At 45.8% G+C, this 27,239-nt stretch overlaps 1 protein-coding gene across 5 annotated transcripts in view; it reads right to left on the bottom strand.

The window, feature by feature from the left end:
- Window positions 1-27,239, bottom strand: part of OPCML (opioid binding protein/cell adhesion molecule like) — a 1,347,090-nt gene that overhangs the window by 152,373 nt on the left and 1,167,478 nt on the right. For all 5 annotated transcript variants that reach the window (XM_060251103.1, XM_060251105.1, XM_060251104.1 and 2 more), the window contains one exon: window positions 12,576-12,701. In XM_060251103.1, the coding sequence (XP_060107086.1) occupies window positions 12,576-12,701 (126 nt within the window). The remainder of the gene's footprint in view (window positions 1-12,575; window positions 12,702-27,239) is intronic.

Here is a 27,239-nt window from a genome sequence, read left to right as displayed (position 1 = left end):
CTTTATGCCTTCTTGTCTTCCGTGCTGCCACCAAGGAAACCAAAACTTCCACTGGAGAGAGAATGGACTGCACTCCTAGGTCCTGTTATGGTTTTGTCCCTTCATCAGCCTGATCTCTCCACAAAATCTGCTTTATGGAGCCACAGAGAAGGGCTGCCAGTCCCCAGGTGGGCTGGGAGATCCGAAGCAACGCTTCCGTGAACCGAATCGTCTTAAGTATGCTTCCTAAAGCTATAGTAATTCACATCCACTCTTACAGCAAATGTTTATATAGCTTAAATGAAATAAATTGCAAAAGTAAATGAAACGTAAGGGAGGTAAGAACACAACATCTAATAGATTTCTTTCAAAAAGTCTCGCAGTTCATAATCAATCACAAAGTTTTTTCTACAGAAGGTGGAAGTTCCAAGCTCCCATGATGAAGCGCAATCGAAGACCACCTCCAGAACACCAAAGGAATGGGCAACCTAGGCAGCCGGCAAGGATTTACGTTGTGCAGTGTTTCTCAGTCTTAAATCGATAAGAGCTTGACACATAAATGTTTATTAATTTTTTCCCAAAAAAATATACAACAGAATTACAACAATCTTCTTCACAGTTATTTGTCACAGCGGTAATAAACATTTTATAATAAAAGAAATAAAAATATAAACTAACTCACAAAGCACGACCATCATATCTTAACATTATCGTTGTTTACCATACACAGAAATTGAAATACATAACAATGTAATATAAGGGAAGGTCAGTAAAACAAAAAATTGAGATTTTTTTTAGGGATAGAAGATTTAAATTCCGTACTGGTGTTAATGTATTCAAAAAAGGGAAATCATTTTTCTACAAAATTATTATTTTTAGGAGGGGTTTCTGTGTTGCTATTTTGTCCATGGCCACAATTTCCCAAACTTTTGCCTGCCATTGCTGTATCATGGGATATGACATTGTCTTCCATTGTTTGGCTATTATAATTTTGGCTGCCATTAGTAATAGGGCTGCTAAGTCCTTTTTGTGCTAAACAAGGTCTCCAGACATTCATAACCCGTTTTCACCTCCCAGGCTTTCTCTAAGCTCCAAATGTGACAAGGCACTTCAACAAAGATCCATAGTTTCAGCTTTCTTACCGTTCCAAACAGGTTACCAGCTTTTCACAAAAAACTGTTTCACGGAGCTACAGAGTAGGGCTGCCAGTCCCCAGATGGGGGCAGGGGATCCCCTGGTTTGGAGTCCCCCCCCCCTGCTTCAGGGTCATCAGAAAGCGGGGAGGGGGGAGGGAAATGTCTGCTGGGCACTCCATTATTCCTTATGGAGACCAATTCCCATAGAGTATAATGGAAAATTGATGTGCAGGTATCTGGAGCTCCGGAGGAGCTGTTTTTTGAGGTAGCATCCAATGCCTCTCCCCAAAACACCCTCCAAGTTTCAAAAAGATTGGACCTCGGGGTTCAATTATATGAGCCCCAAAAGAACGTGCCCTTATCCTTCATTATTTCCAATGGAGGGAAGGCATTTAAAAAGTGTGTGATTCCTTTATATGTGATGGTCAGAACTTTCTTTGGAGTTAATTATGCTCGTCACAAGCTTGCTCCTGGCTCCACCCCCAAAGTCTCCTTGCTCCACTCCCAAAGTCCCCAGATAGTTCTTGAATTGGACTTGGCAAGCCTACCACAGAGAAATATTTTAACTTTGGATCAATGCATTCCCTTGCTACTCTGCACCCACATGTCCCTGTTTCTTTTGCTTATGAAATGTTGGAGAATAGGGTTTAAGTGCTTTCGAACCCTTGTTAAGTTCCATACAAATGCTAAGTGATAGTTCACGCTTCATTAGAGCTGGACCAAATCCAGTTTGAGGGGTCTGTCAATGTCTGGGTTTCAATATGATTTTTGAGGTAGCATCCAATGCCTCTCCCCAAAATACCCTCCAAGTTTCAAAAAGACTGGACCTCGAGGTTCAATTATATGAGCCCCAAAAGAACGTGCCCCTATCCTTAATTATTTCCAATGGAGGGAAGGCATTTAAAAAGTGTGTGATCCCTTTAAATGTGATGGTCAGAACTTTCTTTGGAGTTAATTATGCTTGTCACAACCTTGCTCCTGGCTCCACCCCCAAAGTCCCCAGATAGTTCTTGAATTGGACTTGGCAAGCCTACCACAGAGAAATATTTTAACTTTGGATCAATGCATTCCCTTGCTACTCTGCACCCACATGTCCCTGTTTCTTTTGTTTACGGAAATTTGGAGAATAGGGTTTGAGGCGCACAAAATTAGGTGGAGAAGAAAAACTGAAAAGAGATCCAAAGAGCGTCTCTCTTCTCATAATCACAAAAAACAATAAACAAGCTCTCAAGAAAAACTATCTGTTAAAAGGTAAGGGGCGGAGTGAACACTGGAGTTTGTCCGACTCTTCTCGGTTTTTTAACCACTTTAGCTTCTTTCTTGTTCAAGGGGAGAACAAAGTATTCGTCTGAAGTCTATGTTAAGAAAAGAGTGCCTCAAAAGCGTTTTCCAGAAGGCTAAGATGCCTTTGAAAAGATCTTCAGGCTTATATAAATATGTATTTAGGATCAACTCAACACATACCAGGGATTTCTAGTTATCTAAAAGATGTCTTGCTTCAATGGCTGCAGACAAAAGAGAAGAAAAGCCCAAGATGCAGCTGTTAGGTTCTGATGTATTCTACTTGGACCTGTGTGCTGTTGTTTGTACATGTCGAGAAAGAACACGCGCGGCTGAGACATTCACCGTGCGTGGCGAGGGAGAGGAAACAGCAGGCCGTATTCAGCACCGGAGGCAATTTTATCGGTCCCGCAGTAGCCCTAACCACATTTTAATAAAACTATGGCACAATCATCAGTTTCCTTGGCAAGAAAAAGAAAAGAAAAGAAATGTTTTCAGGTATAAGGAGCTGCTATATTTCACACTTCAATGCTACAGATTGTGAACACACTGCCTTGTGCTGAACAGGACCATCAAGGTCCATCAACATCTAATGAAACTTGTACATAGCAGATTCAGGATGAGGAAAAGGGAATACTTGATTACATAGAGGCTGATTCCACACTAACCTTGCTCCACGCCAGGCTTTGTTTCTCTCCAGAGCAAGCTAGCTCTGGAGAGAAACGTTTTCACAGTAGACTTTTTATGGGGTGGTTTGCCCTTGCCTTCCCCAGTCATCTGCACTTTCCCTCCAGCAAGCTGGGGACTCATTTTACCAGCCTCTGAAGGATGGAAGGCTGAGTCAACCTTGAGCCGGCTACCTGAATCCAGCTTCCGCCGGGATCGAACTCAGGTTGTGAACAGAGAGCTTCGACTGCAGCTTTATCGCTCTGCGCCAGGGGGCTCCATGTCCAGAAGATGTCAAAAAAAAGAGAGAAAAACCCTCCAGGATCCCTGGCCAAACTGGCCTGGATAAAAATTACTTCCTGACCCCAAAGTGGTGACCGGTTTGTCTTTGGTCTTTAACAAAGGGCCAGAAGAACAAAACACTCATGCAACCTTTCCTGCCTCCCTCTCATAATCTGATGATTTCATGATCTGCCTACTTATAGGGATGCTTATAGAGTTACCAAAATAATGGCTATGAAGTGCTTTCGAACCCTTGTTAAGTGTCATGCAAATGCTAAGTGATAGTTCACGCTTCATTAGAGCTGCACCAAATCCAGTTTGAGGGGTCTGCCGATGTCTGGGTTTCAATATGATTTCCTCACTGCTACTTCCAAGGATCTGAAGCGAAACTGGGGCTCTCTATGCTCTTCTGGAAGAGGAAGGGATGCAACTCCACCATATGCACAGTTGAACCAAACCTGGCAAATGCAGCAGCAGCGATCGCAGGAGAGATGGGGTGGGGGGAACGGGAGGCATGTGTGATCACCCTACACTTCCAGCGCAAACCAGCTGGGCTGCAGAAGGAACACACTGCTGCTGTCGCAACACTTGTACTTCCCTCTTGGCTGCTGTATAGGGGTTCCATATGCTTGTGCGCTGGGTGTCATCTGGTCTCAGCACCTAGGAAAAGGCCGTTTGCTGCAGGGTGAGGTGGGGGGAGGGCTTGTTATTTTTTAAAAAAAATCAATTATTTTATTCCAAGGTTAGCATCACTATAGTCTACTGAAAGATGTTTATCCTTGGGTCCTACCTGCATCACAAAGGCTGGGTCCAGACTAGCGCTTTAAGCCGACACAGAAATGGCTTGCAGACAGATCAAAAAATCAAATCCAAACATATACATCTGCCTCCCGTCCTGCTCAGGTACTCACCCCGTCCTTAGGCATGTCAGCCATGGCTCAAAAAGCTACCACTTCCGAAGTGGCAGCAAATTTTAGCGCCGCATGCCATCTGCCTTTCCGGCGTATGAACATGGGAGCATGTAAGTGAGGTGGATTGGTGGTGTGAAGAACCTGCCAAACTGTTCTAATTGCTCACCAGTATTCTTTTTCTTTAAAACCTGCCCCCCCCCCCATTTAATACATTTTTCAGTGCTATGTGTATATGTCAATGATGCATATTGAATGAAAAGAAGACAAAGAAGAAGAAGATGATGATGATATTGGACTTATATCACTCCCTATACTCTGAATCTCAGAGCAGTCACAATCTCCTTCACCTTCTCCCCCCACAACAGACACCCTGTGAGGTAGGTGGGGCTGAGAGAGCTCTTACAGCAGCTGCCCTTTCAAGGACATCTCCTACGAGAGCTATGGCTGACCCAAGGCCATTCCAGCAGCTGCAAGTGGAGGAGTGGGGAATCAAACCCAGTTCTCCCAGATAAGAGTCTGCGTATTTAACCAGTATGTGACGGAATCAAAGGGCTAATGGAGAAGCTGAGGACTCAGAGAGCCCTGAGTCATGTGACCCGAAAGTGGGGGCCAGGGGTGCTCAGAACTCTCAAGTCCTGAGTGACAGCTAACGGCTCAGAGGTTAACTGTCAGAAGAAAAAAACGGTCAGAAAGAGAGAGTTGGACTCAGAGTGTGTGAAAGAGGCTTGGTGTGAAGTGAAGCTCTATATACACTCTGTGAAATCAGCCAGGTGGCTGAGCGTGAGGCATATCTCTAGGTCACGAGTGCCCTCTAAGAAAGAGGAAGGTGACAGAGAGTGTCTAAGTGGAAGACCTTAGTGGTCACAGACATATGATACACTGCTCCTAGGAGTTTATAAGGTGGCTGAGGGAGAGCCGTGGGTCTGAGGGAGTCAGAAGAGCTGGGGCTTGTCAAACCAGACGACTAGAGGGACCAGGCACTCAAATCCCAAGAGGCCAGCCTAATTAAAGTTTAGGAGAGTGGATTAATAGAAGAACTGTGTACCCTGAAATACCTCAGAGCATTGCTGGAGGGTCTAGCCGACATACTGTATAGCCAATGTTATTCCTACAAGATACAAACTAGCCTCTGCATATACATCCCATCCCCCAGTTAAAACCTATTTTTTAAATAAAGAACTATAGTTTGCTGTTACGTTCTCTGGTGCCTGTGTGATTGGGAAAGACTTCAAATCTGCAGTGGTCCCCTTTTCATCTACCGTATCAGAACCCTCAAGAGACTAACGTATATTTAGCTGCCCTCGCTGAGGCAGGAGGCAATAGGCTGGCGTCGCCATCGCAGAGGGTGTGATACACTGCACTTAGCTATTACACAAAAGCAACATAAAAAATCATCAGCAACAAAAACAGGTGGAACAAACATAAAAAAAGGCTCACAATGATAACAGCACAAAGATTTTTTTAAAAAAGGATTTACTGGTATGTTGTGAAATATGAACTACAGGGGGATGTGGGCTCTGCTCATAATAGGCATGGGATATTAAAACAGGAGTTGGTTTCCAAAACCTCTCACATCCCATAGATTTCTGCCAATGCCTTCGCACCAAGCATACTCATTCAATGCAGCCAAGGTTCTGTTTGTTTTGTCCCATCTCACTTCAAACATGGATGGACTATAGGACTGTGAGAGCCAGTATAGAATAGTGCTGGGGTTCCCAATCTTTTTGAGCCTGCCCCAAAAGGTAGAGCTAATCACAAAATAGCTGCCACAGGAGGCAGAGCCAACCACAAAATGTCAGGAAGTGAGGTTATATATATCTCTAATAGCGCCTCTTCAACATTTTAGGCAGAAGCTCTGTTTAACAGGATGCCTTTTAATTTGCACAGTCTATCAGAAGACCTGCTGGGCAAAAGCCTCACTTAGCTCCACCCACTTTTGCAAAGCACTTGGTGGGGTTTTGGCAGGTGCTATGGTGCCCATGCGGGGAACCCCTGCTGGAGTGATCAGGCTAGCATGTGAGAGGTCCGGGTTCGAATACCCACTCAGCCATGGAAGCTTCCTGGGTACTCCCCAGAAGTGACATAGGCACATTGGTGATGTTGGGGGGGGGGGGGTGATCAGTGTTCCATCTGTAACTGTGTTAGCATGAGGTAGCTCACAGATTTTTAGTCACCTGCTCACCCGCTTAGCTCAGGAAGGATGATCCCAGACCCCAGAGCACAATAATTTATGCAATAGCTCACAACTTTAATGCCAGTAGCTTACAAAGTACAATTTTTGCTCACAAGACTCTGCAGCTTAGAGGGAATATTTGGGGTGATGCTCTGGTTTTTGAGCAAACTCTATGGTAGAATTCAGCTTTTACCATAGAGTTTTGCCCCAAAACCAGAACATCACCACCACCAGGTCTTTTTTTGTAGCAGGAACTCCTATGTATATTAGGGCACACACCTCTGATGTAGCCAATCCTCCTGAAGCTTACAGTAAGCCCTGTACTAAGAGCCCTGTAAGCTCTTGGAGGATTGGCTAAATTGGAGGGGGTGTGGCTTAATATGCAAAGGAGTTTCTGCTGCAAAAAAAGCCCTGACCACCACCAGTCCGGCGTCCCCAAAATGCCTATGTCACTTCCAGGTGACATAAGCATGTCACATTTATTTCTGGCTTCTTCCTTCTCTGTTCCCAGAAAGTTCATCCCCATCTCTGGCCTGCTGGTCCAACAGATCTGGAAGCCCTACTCCAGAGGAACTGGTTAGCCACTGTGTGAAATGGGATCCTGGACTAAATGGATCACCAGTCTGACCCAGCAGGGCTCTTATGTTCCACCCCACAAAATCTCCTGTAGTAGCACATTAGAAGGGGAGATCTATAAGGCTGGGCCCACTGACTTTCAGGACCATTTGATTGCCATTACTAATCTTTCCATCAAGGAATCTCTGATAGGCTTCTCAGGAACTAATCTTGGGACCCAGAATTATGATGGTGACTGGAACCATCGCATCAAATAATATGACAGGCTTGGCATTGGCCTCCCCAGCCCCCAAAGCTGATGGACAAAGGGCTTACCACGTCAAGCAGGATTTTTGTACCGAGACCTCAGAACCCCCCCCCCAAAAAAAGGGGTTTCGAAAACGCTGCAACGTGACATCAGTGGATAACGTTGCTGACCCAATTCGCAGAAGGCTAAGAGGCTCTAATCTTTAGCGTCTCTCTCACACACACTCTCTCTGCAGAGCGCCTTGGGACAGAAGGAGCCAGAGACGCAGAGACATGATGCATTGTTGTCATTATAAAAGCCAGCTCCTCGCCTTTGAGCACGTTTTCAAAGATAATCCATTCCTTTCTTCTGGCTATCGAAGAAACTAGGGGCTCCATCCCGAAACAGGGTTGTTGTTTTTTTTCTCCCAAGGTAGCTGTCGCTTTTGTTTACTTAAGCACTTTTTATGCAAAGACCCTGGAAAGCTTCTTTACAAACATGACTGGGAACAATATACTCGCGAAGCCAAGAAAGTGCCGGAGATGGGGGAAAAAAAAAAAAAAAGCTCTGCCTTTTCAAGCACACAAACAATACCACACATTTTTTTTTTCAAAAAAAAAATGAAATAAATAACAAAAAGCCCTCTTTCGGTAATGGCTGGATGCGTATTCAAGCCCCAAGAAAACGCCTTGGCTTTGTTCTCATTTAGAGGGTTTCACATTGCACCAGAATTGGATTCAGCCTCACCCCATCCCGGAGAGAAAAGCAACCGCCTAGGATTTGCATTTTGGTTCCGGACAGCCCGTTGTTGCTCCTAGGGGAAGCGAGGGTTATCAGACAGGAACCATGGTGAAGAGGTAAAGCATCTGCTTGGTACGCAGAAAGCCTCAGCTTCAGTTCCCAGCATCTCCAGTTAAAAAGTTTAGGTTGCAGGTAATGAGAGAGCAGGGATGGATTAACAATTAGGCCAAGTAGGCACTGGCCTGGGGGCCCCCACGCCTTTAGGGGCTCTGGGCTGGCTTCTTCCTCCCCCACCCGGTTTCCCTCGTTTGCAGCCCTCACAGCCTGCACCCGCAACCAGCAACTGAGCCACTTTTTGCCCAACTTGCCTGGTGCAGCTGATGCTGGCGTCATCGCCAAGTTTGGCTCTCTCTGCCTCTCCCCTGCAGCTTTGTCAAAGGGGCTTTGGAGAAGGTGCCTGCAGGCTGCAGCAGGGGCCATGGGTGGTGGGGTGGCCACTACAGCTCTGAGATAATTTGCAAGGCGGCCCCAAGATTTTGACTAGCTAGGTGCCTCCACAGGGTTTAATTGGGCCCTGTGAAAAAGACCTCTGCCCGTGACCATGGAAAGCTGCTGCCAGTCTGAGTAGACAATACTGATCTTGATGGACCAAGGATCTGTGCTCGAGTGTGTATTCTCCTGACCTGAAGAACCAGCACTGGTAACCAGCAGTGGTGTCTGAATAAAATACAAATTCTTAAAGGCTCTTCTTCTGACCCACTAGTCCTTGATATCTCCCCTGACCTGTCAGGTTCCTTCAGGCTTCATCCCAGCTGACTAAGACTCAAGTTCACGACCTGGTTCAAGTTTATGACCTGGTTTGCTTTCCTGTTCTTGCTGATCTCCCTCTCAATCACCTTCTTTATTAACAAACATACTCCAGCCTGTTGAGCCTTGAGAGTAGGGTTGCCAATCCCCAGGTGGGGGCAGGGGATCCCCTGGTTTGGAGGCCCTCCCCCCGTTTCAGGGTTGTCAGAAAGCAGGGGGAGGGGAGGGAAATGTCTGCTGGGAACTCTATTATCCCCTAGGGAGATTTATTCCCATAGAAAATCATGGATAATTGATCTGCAGGTATCTGGGGCTCTGGGGGGGGGCTGTTTTTTGGGTAGAGGCACCAAAGTTTCAGTATAGCATCTAGTGCCTCTCCCCAAAATAGCCCCCAAGTTTCAAAAAGATTGGACCAGGGGGTCCAATTCTATGAGCCCCAAAAGAAGGTGCCCCTATCCTTCATTATTTCCTATGGAAGGAAGGAATTGAAAAGGTGTGCCATCCCTTTAAATGTGATGGCCAGAACTCCCTTTGGAGTTCAATTATGCTTGTCACAGCCTTGATCTTGGCTCCACCCCTAATGTCTCCTGGCTCCACCCCCAAAGCCCCCAGATATTTCTTGAATTGGACTTGGCAACCCTACTTGAGAGCCAGCTTGGTATAGTGGTTAAGTGTGACTCTTATCTGGGAGAACCGGGTTTGATTCCCCCACTCTTCCACTTACAGCTGCTGGAATGGCCTTGGGTTAGCCATAGCTATTGCAGAAGTTGTCCTTAAAAGGGCAGCTGCTGTGAGAGCCCTCTCAGCCTCACCTGCTTCAAAGAGTGTTTGTTGTAGAGGGGAGAAGATATAGGAGATTGTAAGCTGCTCTGAGTTGCTGATTCAGAGAGAAGGGTGGGGTATAAATCTGCAGTCTTCTTCTTTTCAACCACTGCAAGAGGTGAGTGTATGGAATTGCCTTGTACCGAGTCAGAGCACTGGTCCATCTGGATTACTATTATTTGCTCTGCCTGACAGTAACTGTCCAGCTGTCTCAGGCAAAGAAAAGGCTCTTTCTCTTTCAGCATCTAAAGATGAAGTGTATCATCTGGACTCATAGCAACCCTGTGAAGTTCCGCCTTACGGGGTTATCATGGCAAGAGATGAGCAGAGATGGTTTGTCACTGCTTTCCTCTTTATAGCAGCCCAGCTCTTTCTTGGTAATTCTAGCACTGACTCTGTTTAGCTTCTGAGCTCTGATGAGACCAGGGTAGTCTGAGCTACCTGGGCTGATACTCCTGGCATCTACAATCCTTCAATGGCAGATGCCAGGGACCAAATCTAGGATCTTCTGCATGCAAACCAGGTGTTCCGTGACTGAACCACAGCCTCATCCTAAAAGCAAGTAATCTATTAATACGCCAAAATGTCTCACACCAAGACAGACCATTGCACGCATCTAGGTCAATAATGTTTGCTTTGAGTGGCAGCAGCTCTCGATGTGGTCTCAGGCTAAAAAAAAAGACTTTTCTCAATAGCTGCAGCTTGAGATCTTTTAACAGGAGACACCAGGAACTGAAGCTGGGACCTTCTACATATAAAGTATGGGCTCTATTATTAAGCCTCCCCTTCAATTGCTTAGCATAAACATATATTTATTTTTGTTATGACATCTAATAAAACAGATTTTAAAGAAACAAGAGAAACATAAGAACATAAGAGAAGCCATGTTAGATCAGGCCAATGGCCCATCCAGTCCAACACTCTGTGTCACACAATGGCAAAATTATATATATATATATATATATATATATATATATATATATATATATATATATATATATATATATATATATATATATATATACACACACACACACACACACACATACTGTGGCTAATAGCCACTGATGGACCTCTGCTCCATATTTTTATCTAACCCCCTCTTGAAGGTGGCTATGCTTGTGGCTGCCACCACCTCCTGTGGCAGTGAATTACACATGTTAATCACCCTTTGGGTGAAGAAGTACTTCCTTTTATCTGTTTTAACCTGTCTGCTCAGCAATTTCATCGAATGCCCACGAGAACACTCGCTCGATTTATGAGCCAGTGTATGGTTGCTCTTCATCCCCCGCCCATTTCCACAACACGTTTCTGACATCCTGTGTTGGCGAAGGGAGTGGGGGGAAGGTAGATCAAGGGACATTCAACAATCATCTGCCCCGTCATGAGATTATGAGATGAAACATGGCAAGAAGGGATGCCCCACTTCTCTACCCAGGCACTGTGTCAACAGTCCATGGAAATCTTGCAATGTAAAGTTACACATATTTTTTTTTTGAGATTATGAGGGATAGGGATTACTATATTAAGCCTATATTCAATTAATCCCTGGCTCTTTTGCTGAGTGATAAGGATCCTAAAGTGACTCTAGAAATCATGAAATTTGTCTCAATCCTTTTAGCCCTCGTGCACACACATACACACATACAAAAGAAATCAGAGTCTTCTGCTGCTCAAGATTTATGAATCAATGAGCTTCTAAGGTGGGGTGGGGAATCTTTTTTTTTACCAAGGACCATTTGGATATTTATAACATAATTCGCGGGCCATACAAAATTATCAACTTAAAAAACAGTGCTCCGCCAAGGGAGAATGATTCAGGCCAGCAAAATTAATATAAATAATTGGATTTTTTTTTTATTTGAAGTCATGTGGGGAGAGCCTAATTTGGCACACACACACACGGCCCACCACCCTAGGCAAATGCCTAGGTCCAGAGCTTTTTTGTAGAGGCCACCATGTGGCTCGGCTCGACCCAGCAATCCCCAAGGGCCAGACAAAGTGATCTCGAGGGCCATAAATGGCCCGAGGGCCAGATGTTCCCAACTCCTGTTCTAAGGGTACAAAAGGAAAAGAATGTAAAGCTGACAGCATGCACTGTCAATTGTGGCTGGCCCTGCCCACCATATTGTGACTCTTTTCGCCACTGGGAGCAAGACCAGCATTGCCCAGCAGCCAGATCAGACAAAGGTCAATGGATTACCCAAAACAAAAATCAATGAGTCTACATCACTCTAGCTTTAATAGCTCTGCCCTCATTCCCAGCGTCTGTACACAAAGTCTGTTGTGAACCTCAAAGCCATCTCTAGCTGGCATTACCCATCAGTAGACATAGACACCCATACTTCCTCTCCAAGAACTACATATCCCATTATTGTTTTCCCTTTTTGAGCCACAGTGTAATGCAATCTGATGCACCACCACCACCACCAAATTAGCCTATGCCTATGTTCCTCCAAATACATTTCACAGGGTCCGATATGTAGAAAATGGTTATTATGACTACCCAAACCTGCAAGGTGGATTCTCCCAACTGCAGGCTATTCATACACATTAGCCCGACACAGTTTTTAACCCTACTTCCGGTTTGCTCCATTTTTGTCACAAAACATTCTGGTCAACTGTCTGCGGTTGACTAGCACGTTAAATCCACAAAGAGACAGTTCTCCAATCAAACCCAAAAGAACCTGCTGTGGGAGGAACCGAAGAGAAGCTCAAGCTTCCATCGGAAACTGCCATATTGATTGCTCCTCAAAGAAATTGCAACATTGGGAGGTTGTGCTATTGCTGAAAAGCCTTCTATTCCAGAATAACATAAGACCCTTCAGGGTGTTCACACAAAAGTATACAACGCAACAGCACTCCAAACATATACAAATGCAGTGCTTCCTTCCGCCGTCTATGGCGTACTCTGCCCTCCTTGAGCCTGTTGGCATCCCCCTTTCTCACAACTTCAAGCTCAAACAACTCCTTACCTTTGCTAGACAAATGCCTCCAGGTCACCGTTGGCTCCGGTCTCCCAAAGGCCAAGCACAGGAGGGTTACGCTGCTGCCTTCATTGACTGTGATGTCTCTGGAGATGTTTATAATCTGTGGAGGGACTGTAACAAGAAGGATAGGAAAAAATTAATACCTTTGAAAAAAAAAAACCATTTCCAATGATGTTAGCAATGGAGGACATTCCACTCTTTCTAATCCAGGGGTGTCAAACATACAGCCTGAGATCTGGATCAGGGCCCTGGAGGGCTCCTATCACGAGCAACTCACTGTTGTCTACTTCCTTCTCTCTCTTGTTTCCTTCTGCATCACAGCTTGCTTTGCCAGGCTTGCTCAATTGCACAGGAGCTACAGAGCACAGTCTCTATTTTCTTCATTGACTGACCAGCACATGAAACAACTTATGCACAAAAGCTCGCAATGCTCAGCCATTTAATGTTTTCCCCTGGATCTTAGACTCAAACCACTGACCATGAGTTTTCTGTAATGAATGTCAATAAATCAAAATAGATTTGTAACATGCAGATACACACCTGAACAACACCTGAACAGCATACTCAAGATTACTACAGCACAAACATTGTCTCCAGATTTTGATGCAATAAGTCAGAGCAAGAGATGTAAGTTATCAGAAACTGTTAAATAAGCAACATATTGCAAGAGTGCTAAACTTTTAAGCATATTTTAAGGGGTTTTTTTCCTAAAAAAAAAATTGTGTTTGTCTACTATATAAAGTTTCTATTTCCACTACCTGGAATAACATTTTATGACATACATAACCCGGCCTGACAAAGTCTCATTTCTGTCAGATTCAGCCCTCATAACAAATGAGTTTGACACAGCTATTCTAACTCTTGCCAAATATCTACATGTCAACCAGACACTGAGAGGGAAGGTGAACGAGTGAGCATCATGGCTGAATGGGGGTATGAACCTGGATCTCACAATCTCATCGCTACACCACACACACAAGCATTGACTCAAATGCAATTTGGGTCGAGCTTGGCCTCTGTAGAAAGTAACCTCTCATTCATTTCCCTATTTAAGAGTTCATCTTGTCACTAACAATGTGTCTTTAGGAGAGTGAGAGAACTGAAACCGTGCTAGAAAGTACCAGACACACATGGCTAAGCAATATTTCTGGACCTCTCGCCATTCCCAATCCATGGAACAGCAAACACAGCTTCCACTGGCTCCAGTCTCACAGCTGGTTCTTGTATTTCCCGTGAGCGCAAGAGGCTAGGACTTGCATATGCACTTTGCCCCACCGTGAAAGCCTGAAACAGAGACATCGCCTGAAACAGAGACATCTTCAAGTGAGCCTGTAGGCTGCACTTTCTGATTTGGAAGTTGACCCCCTTAATCGTCAATGGGCACAGATGAATGGCAGTCACTCAGGGCTGGTTTACCCCTGGGTCGTTCATTGCTTGGCAACTGCAACTTCAAGAGGTGAGCAGTACCTGTGAGGAAGGCACAGCAAATAAACGGTGCAGGCTGGACTTTCTAGTGATATGCAAGCTGCTCACAGCGAAAACAGAAACTGGGGTGGCAGTTCCAAGCGTCATTTCGTTCGAAACCGTCTTCCGAAAGTGATTTGAGGGGTGTTTCTGTGCACATACGTTCTTGCATTCTGGGAATTGTACTGCAGGCATGGAGGAAAGCAATAGATGACCTAGGCAACCATATGATGCTTCTTTTCCTTTCATGCACATAGTGTGTCCCTGATGCATGTCCCATCTGTTGCATTTACTAAAATGGTTTCCCTTGCAGTGAAAGAGTTCACAGCCACTCCAGTAGTTTGTACTTTCCTATCAATGCTCTTCATCACAAAAATGGGTTAGCTGAGAACCATCCAGTATGTAGAGCAGGGGTATCGAACTCATTTGTTATGAGGGCCAGATCTGACATAAATGAGACCTTGAGGGGCCAGGCCACATTGGGTTGGGCCGAGCCATGTCGGGTTGGGCCATGTGTGTTCCTATTTAAGATTGAGTAGCAGAGATATAAATTTTATAAAGAACACAAACTTTAAAAAAACAAACAAACTTAAAACATGCTTAAGACGTTAGTGCTCATTGTCTTAAGGATGCTTTTTTTGTATTTCTCCCATAGCATCTAGGGAACTGGACAAAGGAAGCTCTGGCTCTTTCCTTCCTTCCCCAGGGGACTGGGGGGGGAGCCTCAGCCAATGGAGAAAATAGAGGCTTTACTCTGTAGCTCCTTAGCAATTGAGCAAGCCTTGCAAAGCAAGCTGTTACGCAGAAGATAGCAAGAGAGAGAAGGAGAAGGAAGCAGATGACAGCCAGTTGCTTGGGGGCCTGATAGAAGCCCTCCAGGGGCCTTGATTCAGCCTCCTGAACTGCACGTTTGACACCCCTGATGTAAAGTAATCAAGAAGAAGAAGATGATATTGGATTGATATCCTGCTCTTCATTCTGAATCTCAGAGTGTCAGAGCAGCTTACAATTTCCTCTATCTTCCTCCCCCACAACAGACACCCTATGAGGTGAGAGAGTTCTCCCAGAAGCTGCCCTTTCCAACCACAAAGAGTCAAATGCCTTGCCAATATAGAGTTAAATCCGAATACTATATGGATAAGAACATAAGAACATAAGAGAAGCCATGTTGGATCAGGCCAACGGCCCATCAAGTCCAACACTCTGTGTCATACAGTGGCAAAAAATTTTATATACACACATACACTGTGGCTAATAGCCACTGATGGACCTGTGCTCCATATTTTTATCTAAACCCCTCTTGAAGGTGGCTATACTTGTGGCCGCCACCACCTCCTGTGGCAGTGAATTCCACATGTTAATCACCCTTTGGGTGAAGAAGTACTTCCTTTTATCCGTTTTATAGTGTGAATGTTTCCTTCTCTGGAATGTATCTCTTCACTCCCTTATCTGCCTTTCTTTTCCCCAACCTTTCCTGGCCTTCACACCTGTTTCGACTAAGAATAAACTAGCTTATTGGCAACAAATGTATATCAAGATCATAGCCTTGGGAATGGGTGCTGTGTATCACTATTGCTCCCAAAGCAAAGCGACCATGGGAAATGTAGGGGAGGGGGGTTGCAAGTTTCCTTTGCTGCTTAATGTAATAATATATTACTGCCTCTATGCTAATTCATGTTAGTTCTAACTCGGACCTGGGCTGGGCTGGTTACCCACCTGAGGCCTTAAATAAATGGAACCTTTTGAAATAAATTGAATGTTTATTGAGTGAATAGAGGGGACGGCTGACACAAAAAAGCCAGGGCACACAAAACACATGAGCAACTATGAACTATGAACAAAGCAAGGGGTTATTTTTAACCACTTCCCCCCATTCAGCCTTAAAATATATTTGACAGAGGAATAGACCCAGGTGTGTGCTTTAAGGAAGGACAAGGTTAAAAACACATGCTTACAAACTGTGCAGCTGACATGCTACTTAGGTATTTTGTGCTTAGGTATTCACGTCTAATATCTTCCTAAAGACCAAACTAAAGAATCAAGCTTGATCCTATCAATACATTTGAATAACCCCAATTTAGGTCCTGTTCCTTTGTCACAGAATGCTGGGAGCTAGGCATGCCAGCTTCCAGGTGGGACCTTGGGATCCTCCGGAATTCCAGCTCATCTCTAGATTACAGAGATCAGTCCCCCTGGAGAAAATGGATGCTTTGGAAGGTGTGCTGTCTGGCACCGTACCTCACTGAGGTCCCTGTCCTTCCTAGGCTCCATCCCCAAATCTCCAGAAGTTTCCCAATCTGGCAACCCTTCTAGGAACCCTATAACTGTCTCTCCTAGACTGTCCAGATCCATTTGTCCCATAATTCCAAAGATATCTTGTAAAGGCTGAATTCCAGTTCTCCTTTTTCCTCTCTCTCCTCCATCACCCCCAACCTTCATCCACCTTGCCTTTCAACTGGGGGGGGGGGTGGCGGTGGATTAAGAACGTTTTCAAAATATCTTGAAACCTTTGGGGGAAGAAGGAAGAAAAGAGACTTTGGCTTTCAGTCCATTAGTCTGCTCCTGGCAATATAACGCGCCGCAGATTTAAAGGACAGCTGATGCCTTGTGGAAAGCTTTAAAAACAACCTATGGAGAGAAATGATTCAGCCTTTTCGAATCTTAAAGGAAAAAAAATTCCATATTGCTGTTCACTGGTTCTTTATTACAAAGGACACTGGCGCGAAAAACATGTTCTTCAAAGCTTCATCTGCGTCTCTGCTGTTTATTCCGCACCTGAATCATAATCTCTTGTTTGTGCCTTCACAGTTGGTTGCTATGGAAGTTATTATGTCCTTGGTATCTCATTTTCCCATCGTGATGTCCATAAAAAAAGATGACGAACCAGGTTCAAGGAGAAGGTGGGTCCCCCTCCAGGCGCCAACCAAGGTCCATCAATGGAGTTTCAGCGAGGAAACCCACGCGAGTCAATGGGTGTATATTCAGATGCAGATTATCCAGGATTATAAAAGCATACATGGAAGATAAACTCTGCCACCACCACATGTGAGGGTGAACGGCAAGCCAACTCTGATTGGGAATTCAGACAAAGAAACACCGCAGTAGCCACCTCCCGATGAGGAGGATTAGGGAGCGGTTGGTCCCTCTTTGTGAGGCAGAAATGTCACAGAATTGCAGTTTTTGTCTCTCAGCCTTGAAGAAAATACTGTATGGCATGTCCCTTTCCCTTGTATTTAAGAGAACGATTCTTCCCTCAAATAGGCAGCCCTTTGGGAGGTGGAGCCCCTTGGCCTGTTGATGTTGCTGGTGGAAAGAGCCCCATGGGTCACAGAGGTGGTTTGTCACTGCCTGCCTCTGCGGAGCAGACCTAGGCTTCCTTGGTGGTTTCTGTTATATATTTGCTGTGTTCACTGTTAGCAGGCCTGAGCTTGAAGCATGCTTCCATTACTCTCCAGGATCCTAATGCCTGCATTCCAATTGGCCATTCTCTTAGAACCGGCCAATCAGGACCTGAGGCATTTCTTCCAGGAAATGAAGATATTGGATTTATATCCTGCCCTCCACTCTGAATCTCAGAGTCTCAGCGGCTTACAATCTCCTTTGCCTCCCTCCCTCACAACAGACGTCCTGTGAGGTGGGCGGGGCTGCGCTTTCAAGGGCAACTCCTGCCATAGCTTTGGCTGACCCAAGGCCATTCCAGTAGGTGCAAGTAGAGCAGTGGGGAATCAAACCCAGTTCTCACAGATAATAGTTTGCACACTTAACCACTACACCAAACTGGCAAATGAAGGATCTTGGAGAGACCATTAGGAGGGATTGCCATCAACTAAAGGGGGCATGTTTAACTCAGTCATGGCGGATATATTGAGTGAAGTGGCCTGTGCTGTTTGTGTTTCTTCTTGAATAAACTGTTGCTGCTTACTTAAGAGCTGACTGAACTCGCTTTACAAGTCTCCCTTCCAAATAGCGACCAGGGTGGACCCTGCTTAGCTCCTGAGACGTGATGAGATCGGGCCAGTCAGCCTTTGATGCAACCCTGGACTTCCTTGGTGGTCTCTCATCCAAGTACTAACCACGGCCAAGCCTGCTTAGCTTCCAAGATCTGACAAGATCAAGCTAGCCTGGTCCAAGCAGAGAACTGTGGCTAGTCCAGACAAATCTCTTTGACCCATTCTGGCATCTCCCAGTTTCTAAAACTTTGGTCTGGCTTCTTTAGCTATAGAGCCAGAACAAGGACTGTTTCAAAAGCACATGTGCATCTAAGCGTGTTCCAGAGAACTGACGTGGACCTGAAAATGCAGAAGGCAAACTGAGTAGGATTTTACTTATTTAGACCCTTTGAAAGCTCCCTGTCCATGCATGGCGGCTAGCAAGGGAGTTCAAATGCATATATATATATTTTTTTTAAAAAATTTCAAATAAAACCATAATAGGAGTAAGGCAAACCTTCAACAAAGCAGAGGAGAATTTTTTAAAGGGTGCCAGCCCCTATTTCAATCCAGTTTCAGTCCAGAAGAGAAAAGTGCTTAGTTTTGTCTAGAAAACTGGCTGGGATGGTGCAAATATCATCTCACAGGGGAAGGAATTGCACAGTTTTGGGGGTGAAGCCATAAAGCCCACTTACCGGTCCCGGCCAATCTAACCTCAGCTATGGCTGGAGGTTCCTATGGGAAGATACTGTAGATGGATCTCAACACTCCAGCAGGTTCCATGAAAGAAACGTCTCTGTGGGAGGTCAGCTCCCAAGAGGTCCTCAGCATGGTGCCCCTGGGCATCACAGTGCCCATGGGTACCTTTCCTGGCATCCACCAAGTGATTTCAGAAAGCAGGTGAGGTCTGGTGAGGCTCTTGCCCAGCAGGGCTTCTAACTGGCCACTGGAGATCCAATTGGCTGTGTAGATTAGCATTGTTTCAGCAGTAGCTGCCCGTGTATCTTCTAAAATTATCTTTCTCCCCTGTACCTGGGCTTCCTCCGTGTGGTTCACTCCACTTCCTGTAACTGTTATTTTGTGGTTTGCTCAGCTCCTGTAGCCACTGTTTGGAGGCTGTGCCCACCACCTTGGGTCTGAATTCCAAAGGTGCCCACAGTCTCATAAAGTTTGACAACCCTGGTTTACTCTAATGGTGCACACTTGGGACCTTTCACCCAAACCAAATACCCCAAACGTTTCGGAGAGGCAAGTGATCGGGGAATATTTCCAAGCCACTGACTATGTAGGTGAAAGGTATATATTCTCATTCAGTTATGGATAGTTGTGGAATGAGTGCACTTGGAATACAACAGCTTGACCTGGTGGAATGTGTTGCTGCTACCCATCTTTATCTCTCAAACAGATTATGTATTTTCATGAAGTGTGATGGTAACAGAGTCATGCAGAGGTCCAAACTCAGAATCACTTCCTATGAGAATAAACGCATGCAGCTTTTCACTGCTGGAACTGAACGATAGAAAATGCTCTCCCCGCTAGGGTTGCCAACCTCCTGGTGGGGCCTGGAGTTCTCCCAGAATTATGACTGATCTCTAGTGCTACAGAGATCAGTTTCCCTGGAGGAAAGTATAGCTTTGATGAACAGAATCTGTGGCATCGCATCCCTACTGAGTTCCCTCTCCTCTCCAAACTTCATCCTCCCCAGCCACTGCTCCCAGATCTCCAAGAAGTTCCAAAACTGGAGTTGGTAACCCTGCCATCCACTGTTACCATGTGCTTGTGCATATTTCCTCAAACATTCATCAACTAATCAACGTGTTGCATTAATAATAATTACTATGATATTGCGTCGCGTATAGTATAGCCAGGAGATCCTAAGCTTGTCTGGCAGCCAGAAGTTCTAGGCTCTTCAGCATTATGCACCACAAGGTGGCAAGCTAAGCTTGTTTTTATGCAAAAGATGATTCAAAGGTGGTTTGCCACTGCCTGCCTCTGCATCATGGTCCTTGTATTCCTTGGAGGTTGCCCTTTCCAATTCCTAGCCACGGCTGACCTTTCTCAACTTCCAAGATCTGATGAGATCGTGCTAGCCTGGGTTATTCAGGTCAGGAATATGTTGCACTGATAAGTCAGAGACCGTAAAGAACACGAGCATCAACACATGGCGGTGTCCCCACACTTTTTGAATCTTTGGCCTCCTTTGGAATTCTGGCACTGGGAGGTGGATTCAGCCACAAAATGGCTGCCAAGAAAATGACTGCTCGTCGAGGGCAGAGCCAGCCACATAATGAAATGCTGCAGCTGAGTTTCAGCCACACAGTGAAGATGCTTGTGCTGTGGTGACAGCTGTTGCCAAAGCAAAGGTTTTAAACATCTGCACAGACAATCAAATCTCCAATAGCCAATCAGAAGTCCTGCTGGGCAAAAGCCACACCTGACTCTACCCACTTTTTACAAATGCTTGGCGGGCACCAGCAAAGGTATCAACTGGCACCACGGCACTCATGGGCACAAATTGGTGGACCCCTGATGATTGGGTTCTCAGCAGTGTTCCCTCTCAGCTTAGTGCATGTGAGCTAGGTCATAATTTTTAAGCCTCCAACTCACACTTTTTTTTTTATCTTAGCTCAGGAAAAATGGCCCTGGAGCAAACGAATTTATGCAGTCGCTCACAAAGCAGAATTTTTGGTCCCAAGACTCCACATCTCAGAGGGAACTTTGGTTCTCAGGAGGGCTTTTTTTTTGTCGAAAAAGCCCAGCAGGATTTCATTTGCATATTAGGCCACACCCCCATGCCAAGCCAGCCAAAACTGCGTTCCTGTGTGTTCCTGCTAAAAAAAAAAAAGCCCTGGTTCTCAGGAGCATCAAATGAGGGCCGCCATCAAAAGCTGCACAAACTGCTAGAGCATCAGTTTGGAACAAATAAACTGCCCAACTGTTGTTTTCATCTTGATACCTCAAGTGGAACAATTTTCGGGGAGAAAAGTATTCCAGGATCTCTAGAAACTGCAAGCGATGCTGGCAACATCTCTGTACGATAGAACATCGATACAATACGTACCTGCGTTGCTTTGGGCTGCTGCTTCTGAAATCTCTCTCCCCCCCAAAGCCCTCACTTAGGTAACGCATTATATCATGTCAGATCAGATCCCATTCTATTTATGATTGCTTTCCCCCCCCTATGTTGTGTTTTGTGCAGAGAGATGATCGGGAACGAGAACAAATTATTATGAATTGCAAGGATATAAATACACGCCATGATTCCAGTGACATCACAAACCACTCAAGCTGTGCTCTGGTGGTTTATAATGATTGTTTCCAGAGCATCTCTCAGCATGTGTATTTATAGCCTTGTTCACAGCTTCTCCTGTCCTTAATGCTCATGCGGCTCACAAATTTTGCTTGTCGATGGCTGCAAATTTCTCTGCTTTTGGATTTCTCCCTGGACGTTGAGGGCTTGAATTTACCTGAACTTATTTGCCAAGCTGTTCCAACTGTCGTTCCTACCCCTTTTTAATTATTTTTGGACTAAGTTCAGACCATCGCACATGTATTGTTTTCAGTCTTTAGCTCACATCTGTTGTTTTCCCTTGCAGGTTGCTGATAGGCACAAGTACCTATATGTACTGGTAAATAGTAGCATGGGAAGAAGGCTTTCTGTAGCCACACAAAACCACTGCTGCTCCTTTGCACACAGTTCTTTAATTAGTGTGCATCTGCGCTGATGGAGCTTAAGGAAAAACACAGACTGAAAACGGCAGCAAACTGCACCGTGTACCAATTCTGAAATTAATTTTAGAAATTCTCTAACTTAAACCAGAAGTCAGAAGAACTTATGAGAAGAGCAATCAGTGCGGTGCCCGTGGTATCTGCCAAGTGCTTTTAAAAAGTGGGAGGGGATTAAGGTTGCCAGGTCTGATGATCACGCTGGCAGGAGAGGAACTTTCTGGGAGTGGGGAAGGAGGGCCACTATGTGCTGATGTCGCATGGAAGTGACATCATCAGGTCAGCGGCATCACAGGGTGATGCTCTGCTTTTTGGGCAAGGCTCTATGGTAAAATCACCCTCAAACCATAAAGTTTTGCCAAAAAAACCAGAGCGTCGCTGAATGACGTTGCCAATGTGATGACGTCACTTCCAAATGACATCAGCACATCATATCGGGGGTGGGATTTTCCTCATCGGCCAGCTGGCCAGTGGCAGGCAGGAGGCCCAAAAGGGGAGATCTTTCACCCCGAACTGGAGAATGGCATGTCTAGAAAGGATAGGCAGGTGATCTTGGTAACAGCACTTTCCACCACCACCAAGTATTTCACTATAACACTATAGCAATTTACCTATTACCAGGGGTGGAATTCTAGCAGGAGCTCCTTTGCATATTAGGCCACACACCCCTGATGTAGCCAATCCTCCAAGAGCTTACAGGGCTCTTTTTTGTAAGCTCTTGGAGGACTGGCTACATCAGGGGTGTGTGGCCTAATATGCAAAGGAGCTCCTGCTAGAATTCCACCCCTGCCTATTACCATTTTTTAAGCCAGCAAAAAGCAACCAAAGGCCCACAGTGGGTGAGGGGGAATAGCGAGGGGGAAATGGAGAATGGCCACATGTGGACACTCCATTGCCACTCTGAAAGCCCCTGTATCCATGGCAGCAACAAGTCTACAACAAGGGATTATCTCCTGTGTGGGAGCAGAGCTTGTTTTTTGCTAGCAGACAAATAAGGAATCTGAATCTGAGTTAATCTTCATAGTTTCGCCACCTTTTTTAAAAAAATGTTTTCCCTTGGATTTGCTAACATTTTTGAAAGTGAGATAGATGTTCCTGCAGAGAGTCAGTCACAGACAAAATGTCTCACAGCGCGTGCACAAAAATATACGCGCTGACACGCACAACGAGGTCTTATGAGGATGGTGGAAAGTTATGGTTGCCAGTTTTGGGTTGGGAAACACCCAGATATTTTGGAGGCAAAGTCTGAAGTGTGTGGGGTTTGGGGAGGGGCTTTAATGGGGTATAATGCCATAGAGTCCACCTTCCAAAGTGACCATTTTCTCCAGGTGAACTGATCTCCGTCATATGAAGATCAATTGTAATTGTAAGAGATCTTCAGCCACCTGAATGCTGTGAAACCAGAGAGCTCACGGCTATGAGTAAGGTATATAACTTAGAACGCTCCTTGAGAGCTTTAACCAATACATACATTGAAAACAAAGTTTTAAACCACAGTATTCTTCACATATTAATCTGGAATTAATTTACATTCCATTTTACAATATACAATGTTTTTTCTTCGTTTGTAGGACTTCCTGAAGTCCAATGCAGGTGTGATTGCAGTTCCCAAACTGGTGTGGCTGCAACTGGACAGATGCTTCTGTCCACTTTCGGAGTGATGCTTCTGTCCACTTTCTTCAGGCAGCTCACCAAGGGATACAATTTCAGTTTGGCACTGCTCTGTCTATCTCCAAGGATAAAGCACAACTTCACACTTCTATGTGTCCGGCCCTTTCAAGAGAAGCAAAGGACAAATAGAAATGTGGTGTCTCTAACTCAAAAAGCAGCCCCCCCGGAGCCCCAGATACCCATGAATCAATTCTCCATTATACTTTGGGGGAATCAGTCAATTAGGGCCAACATGGGAACTCCCTACGTCCGGATTAAAAGGGTGTGTTCAAATGTGCATATCTGAATTCTGCTTTGCTCTGTGCTTATCTTGTCCTCCATCATCACTCTGCCACTTCAAAAAGCTACCAGGTAGTAAGTAGTAGCAAATCTCAGAAGCCCTTCCCTGTTACCTTTCCTGACTGTCTGAATGGTCAGGGAGTGCCAGAGAAGCATCTCTCATGCACTTGAGCAGTGTGACCACTCCTCCAGGGTGCATGCAGCCCGTCCCCATTCCAGCAGTGGGCCGCATGCTGTCATATGAACATATGAAGCTGCCTTATACTGAATTTATTTATTTAATTTATATTCCCACCCTCCCCGCCAAGGCAGGCTGAATCAGAACCTCGGTCCATCAAAGTCAGTATTGCCTACTCAGACTGGCAGCGGCTCTCCAGGGTCTCAAGCTGAGGTTTTTCACACCTATTTGCCTACACCTTTTTAGTTGGAGATGCCGGGGATTGAACCTGGGACCTTCTGCTTACCAAGCAGATGCTCTACCACTGAGCCACAGTCCCTCCCCTGTCTGATTGCTCCCAGGGCTCTTTGGCTATGATGGTTTTCTCCTGCAATGAGAGGCTGCTGCCCCAAGTTGCCAGTATGGACCCAGCCCAGATGTAGAGACGCCCAAGCTTTTACATACAGAGCCGGATTAACAATTAGGCCAAGTAGGCACTGGCCTATGGATCCCCACATCTTTAGGGGCCTCGGGCCAGCTTCCTCCCCTTGGTTTCCCCCCTGCTTGCAGCCTTCCCAGCCTGCATGTGCAGCCAGCAACGGAGCTGCTCTTTGCCCAACTTGCCAGGTGTAGCTGCTGCTGGCGTTGTCACCAAGTTTGCTTCTCCGCACCTCTCCCCTGCAGCTTAGTAAAAGGGGCTTTTAAGAAGGTGGCTGCAGTGGGGGCCGTGGGTGGTGGGGCGGGCGCTCAGAATCTGAGATAATGTGCGAGGGGGTCCCCAAGATTTTGACTGCCTAGGGGCCTCCACAGGGTTTAATCCGGCACTGCTTACATGCAAGGGCATTCAGACAGGGGCAGCTTCTCTCACCCCAAATGACAAACTCCGCCTGCCCAAATCCCATCTCTCACACAAGTACAAAAGGACGAGAAGCTCAGGCCCAGCCACCCAAATCCACAACACAGTTCAGGGACAGTTTATGATGAACCAGCCGCAGGAAAGAAAGGAGTAGGAGAAAGTGGATATAGTTAATTGCCTAGTAACTACTTATACATTTTCGCTTGTTTTCCCCACCCACTCTTGCTCCTTCTTACAGCAGGTCTCCCGCTGACTATGTGGGGTGGTGAGAAGAGGCAAACCAAGTTGAGCATCTCGAGATGTGCACGAATCCTTGCTCAGGAGGAGTGTGGCCTGCTGTGCTGGTTGTACTCCAAATATCTTTTTATACTCACCTATTTTCTGTCTTTAGCATATAGTTACTCCCCCTCCCCACTAACTCTATACATAACAGACATGATGTTAGAGAATTTTTTTGGCTGGAAACTCTCAAGATGCCAGGAAGAACTCACAAACAGCTTGTTCAAAAATCAGATTTTCCCAGTGCCTGCTTTTCCTGGTGCTGAGGACACCGCTCGTGAATTGATGATTTGTCGATTACATTTTGAAAATATTTGCACCCGCGCAGTGAAGAGCCCCGTGGCGCAGAGTGGTAAAGCTGCAGTATGGCAGTCGGAGCTCTCTGCTCACAATCTGAGTTCGATCCTGGCGGAAGCTGGGTTCAGGTCGCCGGCTCAAGGTTGACTCAGCCTTCCATCCTTCCGAGGTCAGTTAAATGAGTACCCAGCTTGCTGGGGGGGAAAGTGTAGAGGACTGGGGAAGGCAATTGCAAACCACCCCGTAAAAAGTCTGCCGTGAAAATGTCATGATGCGACATCACCCCAGAGTCGGAAACGACTGGTGCTTGCACAGGGGACTACCTTTACCTTTTTTTTTTTTTTTTAGTGTTGACACCATCAAGGAGGCAGTGAGTTAGTCGCCCCTGTTGCCACATGCTTAGACTGTACTGGGCTTCTGGTAGGGTTGCCAATCTCCAGGGAGGCCCTGGAGATCTAAAATGACAATTGATCTCCAGATGGCATTAATCACTTACTATACTGGACTTGTAGCTATCCCTCCCTTGCACAGTGAGGCTCAGAGCAGGGTACAAGAAGTTAAAACAGCCATCAAATTATTTTAAACAATACTGTAAAGTAATAATCAAAGCTTACATCGGATGGAGCCATAGGCACTAACCATACAGTATCCAGGTGGGGTTGTGCGACTGTGCGGTTTAAAAAGCTGGTCCACCTAGCAGTGAGGGGTGGGGTAGGGGAAGGCAGAGAGTGCGGGGTGTCTGTGTCATATGCCTAGCAGAATATTTCAGTTTTGCAGGCCCTGCAGAAAGGAATAAGGTTTCACGGGGTCCAGATCTCATCTAGAAGGGTGCTCCACCATTTCTTCCACTTCTCCTGGCTGCTTTGGAAGATGGACTGCATGGCATTATACCCCATCAAGGTCCCTCCCCACTGAATCCAACTCACCCAGGCTCTACCCCCAAATCTCCAAGTATTTCCAAACCCAGAGTTGGCAACCTTAGCTGCCGGGTTTAATTGAAATGGTAATTTTCTTAGTCTTCTGAATCATTTTAGGAGGTTTAAAGGAAATTCTCTATTCCTGTCAACCCAAGCAGGAAGTCATGCCCAGGGAGGGTGGGAGGAATCAGTAATAAGAAAGTCAGGACACGGTTTAAAGATTCATCTTCCATGGTAGGTTACTTTTCCCTGGAAAGGTAAGGCTGGAGAAAGGGTAAGCTTGGAGAAGAGCAGTGTTGCAGCACTGTGTGCAGGGGTCGTTTTGGAGAAAAATAGGTGGTGGAGCTCATTAGCATAACTTATTAGAATATGCCACCACTCCTCAGCCAAAAGCAACCCAATGCAAGAAAGCAGAACCCAGGGCAAGCGAGTCCTGCTTGGGCTGGCTCTCCTTGGCTGCCTCCCCCCGTCAAAAGGCCAGCAAGTCACTGTCAAGTCGGCAGATTCAATAACGAGTCGATGTAGATACAAAGAAGCTAGTTTATTGATACTGGTTACTTGCGGCCTTGGCCAGAGCTTGAAAAGACTGGAGACCGTATATTAGATACATTGCATATAAGGGGCACTTCAAAGGGATTCCTATGGGCCGGGGAATCTTGCAAGGGGAACATTCACACATAGATGTTACCAATACATTCTCATGTTGATTAGAGGCCCGCGGCCTTGGTACTCAGGGGCTTCCTGTCTCTCCCGGGCCTGAGCTGAGAAGGTTCAGATAAGACTTTTCACACATCACCATTTCAAAGCAGGGACATTCTCTACGGTAGGGAGGGGGGAACAGGAGAGAGTTAGCTAGCAGCATTTGGTTACACTTTGGTTCTACCCAGCATGCTCTTCGAGTGAGCCAGAGTTAAAGCCAGACTTGACAATCACCTGCTGCCCAAAATCACATAAGATGTGGATAAAGGTTGCTATGGGTTTCTCTAGGGGTTAATGAGGGCTGCTGGGAGTGTGGCAAAGCTCCTAGTGGCTGGCTGGCTGGCTGCTCTCCTAATCCAAGAATTGTTATGCAGC

Source organism: Heteronotia binoei, chromosome 12 (genome assembly GCF_032191835.1).
Source record: "Heteronotia binoei isolate CCM8104 ecotype False Entrance Well chromosome 12, APGP_CSIRO_Hbin_v1, whole genome shotgun sequence".
In the NCBI taxonomy this organism is placed as follows: domain Eukaryota; kingdom Metazoa; phylum Chordata; class Lepidosauria; order Squamata; family Gekkonidae; genus Heteronotia; species Heteronotia binoei.
This window is presented reverse-complemented; position numbering and strand designations above follow the sequence as displayed.